General features: G+C 35.4%; 1 protein-coding gene across 1 annotated transcript; it reads left to right on the forward strand.

Annotated features, from left to right (window-relative positions):
* Positions 1-652: 652 nt before the first annotated feature.
* LOC107816599 (low-temperature-induced cysteine proteinase) lies at positions 653-4,352 on the forward strand. The gene is made up of 5 exons (XM_016642324.2): positions 653-1,305; positions 2,631-2,866; positions 3,053-3,193; positions 3,283-3,714; positions 4,010-4,352. The coding sequence occupies exons 1-5, from the start codon at positions 879-881 to the stop codon at positions 4,091-4,093; spliced, it is 1,320 nt and encodes a 439-aa protein (XP_016497810.2). The 5' UTR covers positions 653-878; the 3' UTR covers positions 4,094-4,352.
* The last annotated feature ends 2,004 nt before the right edge of the window (positions 4,353-6,356 follow it).

The following is a 6,356-nucleotide window of genomic DNA, read 5'->3' on the forward strand; positions in this document are numbered from 1 at the left end:
TTGGTCAAACAAAAGTGAAAGAAGAAGATAAACTAAGATTATTGTTTGTGAAAAAAATATTTTAAAATTCGAACTATGATAGTAAAATGTATACTTGCAAATACTAAAGTTAAGTATTTGCAAATAATAGCATGACCACCATTTTGCAATGGAACTTTAGTTTTTAAAATACAGAAAGTTTTATTTAAGGAATATTTTAAGTGAAATAAAGTTTTCACTTACAAATTTCAACTATTTTCCAAATGATGTATATGCCTAAACACAACTTTACCTTTCAATACTATATTTCAATTTCAATTTCATTTTTATTTCAACTTTAACTAAATATTGTCCAACGTCTATCATAATGATAATTACATAAAAAGGTAAAACACGAGAGAGCTATGTAATATTCGAAATGAGTAGGAAAAGAAAAACTTATAAGGTGTTTCATGTGATTCATTGTTATTGGCAAACAAGGGTCAAGGGCGTACATTTGGTATATCAGAATTTGAGCCATATGTTAGAGAAAATTAAATTATGGTAAAAAAAAAATATGGTTAAAAAGAGAAGAAGAAATATTCGTATCCGATTATTTCTAAGCTGTCAAAGTTATCCGACACTATCATTTCCCTTGTTTGTTAAACGTGTTCTATTGGTCATTGTTGTCACTAAGCAAAGACTAGAAACTTGAAACTCCTTTTGTTTGTTTCGACTGTAAGAATCTGGAGGCTTAGAAAAGAGAACTTGGAGCCATTCTGTACCAATAGAAAAAACCCATGTTTCTCTTAATTCTTGGTTAGTAGCTCCGATATTTATTCTTAACTGCAAGAATCAACCAACCCCCTCTTTCCATTTTTCTCTTACCTCTCCAATTTATAAGGCACCCTTTAACTAACATGAGTTGGTTATGGCCATCTTTGGTTATTGTACTGTTAATTTTTCAAGGACCAATTTGCACTTGTTCATCAATTTCTGATCTTTTTGAAACTTGGTGTCAGCAAAATGGAAAGACATATTCTTCTGAACAAGAAAGGGTGTACAGACTCAAGGTGTTTGAAGAAAATTATGCTTATATTATAGAGCATAATAGTAAGGGGAATTCCACTTATACCCTTGGTCTTAATGCCTATTCTGATCTCACTCACCATGAATTCAAGAACTCTTTTTTGGGTTTGTCCTCTTCTGCTAATGATTTTATTAGATTGAAAACTGGGTCATCTTCTGCTGGAGTTTTCAGTGATGTTGGTGATGTTGATGTTCCTTCTTCTTTGGATTGGAGAGAGAAAGGAGCTGTTACTAAAGTCAAAAATCAAGGCAGTTGTGGTATGCTCAGTTTATTGAGTTATCTTTTAGTTGTATTTTTATAGTGATTTCATTCATGTGGAGGATATATAACTTGTGCATAGTAGAGCCAACATTAGAATTTTTTATAAAGTATTTTGATGATTTTTTTTACTCATATGACAATAGAAACTTGTGATGTTAGTTTTGCCTTTTTCTCTTGTCTGGGAGCTACCCTTTTTTACTTTTCCTTGTATTATTTGACAGGTTGAAGTTCACCACTAATTTACTTCATTGAAACCCAGCCTTAGCACTTACTTTAGGTCCAGTATTTTGATAGGAGCACTTTCAGTTTGGTTAGGAATTAGATGTTTGTATAGGGAGAAGTGTGAGATTTAGAGAATTCTTAGCTTTAGGAACCCTTGAGTTGCCCTAAAAGACAAATTATTAGGTATTGGAATCAAGATGAATTGGAATGAACATTCATATAGTTGTTTTGTTGAAACTTAGACTCATGAGCTCGTCCTATCATGAGTTGATTAGGAATGAACATACTGTTTGTCTCTTACTTTCAATTTTCGTCTCTATGTATGTGAAAACCATTTCTTCAAAGTGACTGGAAGATAACAGTAATAGGACATACTGATACAGTATCTCATTCTTTATCGGTTAGTGGATTAGCGAGAAGTAGTATTACAAAGATCATGAACAGAGCACATCCTAGGACTAAAATATGGTTGAAATGTCATTTGTTTTAACAACTGGAACTTAAACTTCCCCAGACTACTCCTTAGCTCCGCCCTTTCATTGTTTATTGCTTTTGAAAGAACCTTGTTAAATAGATTAGGGGGGATCTCCTCACTATCTTGGTTTGAGCAACTGAAGTGGTTCTTCTGCATTCCAGAAAAGTGTATTTCTTGATCCATTCATTTGCATTACAATCAAAATTGTACTATGAGCTTCAGTTTTAACATCATATATCCCTAAGTTTCAAAAAAATAAAACTTTTACCAGGACTTGTTTTGTGGGATTACACTGGGATTATTGTTGTTGTTGTTTTACCAAGACTTGTTACTTTGGTTAAATCAGCTTTCTTGAATGCACACAATGCTCACCAAAGTTTATTCTTAAAAGTTATCTCTGCCAATATGTTTCTCAGGTAATTTCTTTCTGTTGATATGTCTAGTAGTTTCAGCCTGAACATGATGGAACTGAAGATCTAACCTTTTTGTAAAATATGTTCTGAGATAATATGAGTCAAGTTTGCCCTTGTCCACAACACTGTCATTCTATTGTCTTTCCATTTACTTAATCTCAGCTACTAGCTTCTGTAACTAAAACCAGTTACTTCTGTTTCATTTTCTCAGGTGCTTGCTGGTCATTCTCAGCCACTGGAGCAATTGAAGGTATCAACAAGATTGTGTCTGGATCTCTTGTGAGTCTCTCTGAGCAGGAGTTAATTGATTGCGACAAAAGTTACAATGACGGCTGTGGAGGTGGATTGATGGACTATGCTTTTGAATTTGTCAAAAAGAATGGTGGTATTGATACTGAAGAGGATTACCCTTTTATTGAAAGAGAAGGAACATGCAACAAAAACAAGGTACCTAATTGTTCTCTATCTTCTTGCTTCCATTCTTGTACTAAATCTGTTTTTGGTCCTATATATGTTCTCTTGCTTCTGGATCCCATAATTAATATAGAGAACCTAAGACAAATTTATTCCAGATAAAACAATTATGGACAACATTAACATATGATTGCTTTGCTTAACTTGTCAACTTTGCAGCTACAAAGACGTGTTGTAACCATTGATGGATATACTGATGTTCCCCAAAATGATGAGGACAAGCTTCTAAAAGCTGTGGCAAAGCAACCCGTGAGTGTTGGGATATGCGGCAGTGAGAGAGCATTTCAATCATATTCGAAGGTCTCTTCCATCTCCCAATTACCAATCTCCTAATCAAGTTAGATGGTTTGTGGCAGAGAAATGTAAAAGTTGATGTCTTTGTGTTGCAGGGGATATTCACTGGGCCGTGTTCTACTGCATTAGATCATGCAGTACTGATTGTGGGCTATGGTTCCGAAAATGGAGTTGATTACTGGATTATAAAAAATTCATGGGGAACAAGCTGGGGAATAAATGGTTATATGCACATGCAGCGTAATAGTGGGAATCAAGAAGGGATCTGTGGGATCAATAAGCTAGCTTCATATCCAACTAAGAGTAGCCCAAATCCACCATCTCCTCCATCTCCTGGTCCAAGCAAATGCAGTATGTTTACCTCATGTGGTCAAGGTGAAACCTGCTGCTGTGGTTGGAGTCTTCTTGGAGTATGCCTTTCTTGGAAATGTTGTGGGTTGGATTCTGCAGTGTGTTGCAAAGATGGACGCCACTGTTGCCCGCATGATTATCCTATTTGTGACACAAGCCGGAACCTCTGCCTCAAGGTATATCTCCACTTCTGAACTTCCTTTCTGTATTTGATGCATTTTTTATCCTATTAGGACCCATACAACATGAAATATCAATTTAGAGATTAGAGGAGACATCTCTTGTTATCTGTCTCTCATTAATGAGATAAGCCAAGTTATTGTAAAAAGGTTCACTCATTGCCATTTTATTGTTGGCAGAGATGAAATAACCGGTTGAACCAAAGCCAATTTCTCTTGATGTGCTGTTCATGTTCGCTTCCTTTAACCTTTTGCTACTGTAGTTTTCACAGTTAATTTGTTTTAAATGCAGCGAATGAGCAATGCAACTATAGTGCAACAGCCTCAGAAGGAAGCATTTTCTGGGAAGTTCGGAGGTCTAATTTACCCTTTCTAGGTGTAGGAGTTTACTGCAGCATCATAATCTTTTAGCTATATTTATGATGTTGTGGATTTGCTGCACGAAATTAGCGTTCAGCTAGGGAATTATACTATGTGGCCCCTTATTAATTTACATATATTGTTGTTGCTAGATATTATGTTGTCTGTGTAAAAGCTTATATTGTCGCTGGTGATCAGACGATAATTCCTACTGTAACTCTTGTATCACATTATCAGCTTGCATTTTAGTAGTATTTCAGACATTTCAGTTTTCAGATGACGACCTTGTTATCACCATGTTACTATAGTATTCTGTTAGTAAATTAGTAGTCTACCTAAAGTTGGGAAATTGCAGAGAGTTCATCTGCTATTCCTTTCATCTCATATAGCAATACTAGATTCCTGAAACTATATGTTACATAAGAGTAAACCATCATTTCCATTGAGATTGCATGTTAAGTTGGGCATTCATCTTCTTTTCCTGAAGTCCTTTCTCCCCCATTGATTCTGATAATATCAGGGGCGAAGCTACATAGTCCTAAGGGTGGTCAATTGACCACCATTTTTGAAAAATTACACTGCGCATATAGGTGAAATATTAGGTTTTAGAGGTATATAATATATATTTAACACCCTTTGTTTCGAGTTTGAACACTCTTGATGAAATTCATGCCTTTGCTATTGCATGAATGCAAATTACACCATCTTTTACCTCAGCTTATACAGGGGAAAGCTGTTGCCTCAGATTAAGAACCTTCAATGATTCTAATTGCAGGCTTATGCAATGGTGGATTCTGCAGATAGACTGCTGTGAGCATAGCAAAATACTTATAAACATTGCTATTCATTAATCTCTTTGAGGAAGAGAGAGCATGAGTTAAGATCGCAGCATTTGTTTGTTTGTAGAGAAACTGTTAGACGTTTTATTTAAAATTGAGTTTAAGTTATATACACTAACAATGTAAAAGATATGTATATAATTAGGTCAATTATAAGGAAGTACTAGTAAATTTCTATAATGAAGATTTTCTGGTAAATATGGTAACTGACCGCAATTCTGATATTAGTTTTTGGTTTTGAGAAATTGACAAGGTAATGGCTATTTCATCAGATTAGGGACAAAATATCAGCTGGAAGAAACATTTCCAGAAATCTAACAAACTTTTAGTATGTGCCATTGCTGGACTCTCTTCCGAATGGTGATTTTGGAGGGTTTTAATTGCTTTGTTTTGTCTTTGGGTTTTGCCACTTCTTTGTTCTTTGAATGCGTTTCCGTTGTTGCAATTTTGGATGAGTTTATGTTGAATGCTTCACTACTAATAACAATTAATCACTGTTATAGCTGGTGACATTTATCTGGTGCAACAGTCCAACAGCTTCAAGTGTTGAACTGTTCTTTTAAAGAAGATACATCTTCACATTTTGTCCCCCAAGAGTGCAGCTGGTAGCTTAGTTGGTAACATTTGCAAGCAGGAGCGGAGCTAGCCCTTCAGACACGGGTTCAGCTGAAGCCAGTAACTTTTGTTCAAATCATATATTTATCTTAAAAAATTATTAAATTATGCCCAAATTATTTAATTTAGAACCCAATGACTTAAAATAATTAAAATACTGAATCCATAAGTTTTAAATCCTGGCTCCGCCTCTTGTTTGCAAGTTCTAGTCCCAACATTAGCAAGAAAAGATGTATTGAATCAGTAAGCTGAAATTTGAAGATTATTGTAAAGATAAACAGACGAGATGCAATGTCTGGCTTACGAGGAAGGGTGGATACTGGCGCCTGGCAATGCATAGTGTGTGTTGGCCATCTGTTATTGAGGTTCAAAATTTGCAGCAAAATGGTACAACTAAACCTACTCAACTTTGCAGTGTTAAAGAGAGCAAGAATACTGATAGATCAAGGACTAAGAAGGTAATCAAAGTGCATGTTACTAAAAATTACTCTTGCAGCACAGTTGCTGTCGTAGTTACACGAAATGCTGCACAGTCTTTCCGGTGGTGGACATTGTAATTAGACTGCTGCGACCATAGTAAAATACTCGTGAAAATTTTCATTCATAACTCTCTTTAAAGAAGAAGAGACCATGATTCAAGATTGCAGCATCTATTTGTGTTTAAATAACACAGCCAACTAGCTAGAGAAGATTAAATTCCCCATATGCAAAAGACTATTTTTCCTTTGCTGGTTTAGCTAGCAATCTCACTGGTCCCTACAGTCAAAGATGCTGAGTGCAAAATCACATCAACTGCTCAAAATCAAAGTTGGTATACACATACTC

The sequence above is a fragment of the Nicotiana tabacum genome, chromosome 16 (assembly GCF_000715075.1).
Source record: "Nicotiana tabacum cultivar K326 chromosome 16, ASM71507v2, whole genome shotgun sequence".
Lineage (NCBI taxonomy): Eukaryota > Viridiplantae > Streptophyta > Magnoliopsida > Solanales > Solanaceae > Nicotiana > Nicotiana tabacum.

Coding starts and splice junctions, on each gene's coding strand:
- LOC107816599 (XM_016642324.2), top strand. CDS start 879: ATGAGTTGGTTATGGCCATCTTTGGTTATTGTACTGTTAATTTTTCAA. Junction 2,867..3,052: donor GAACATGCAACAAAAACAAG/GTACCTAATTGT, acceptor TCAACTTTGCAG/CTACAAAGACGTGTTGTAAC. Junction 3,715..4,009: donor GCCGGAACCTCTGCCTCAAG/GTATATCTCCAC, acceptor TTTTAAATGCAG/CGAATGAGCAATGCAACTAT.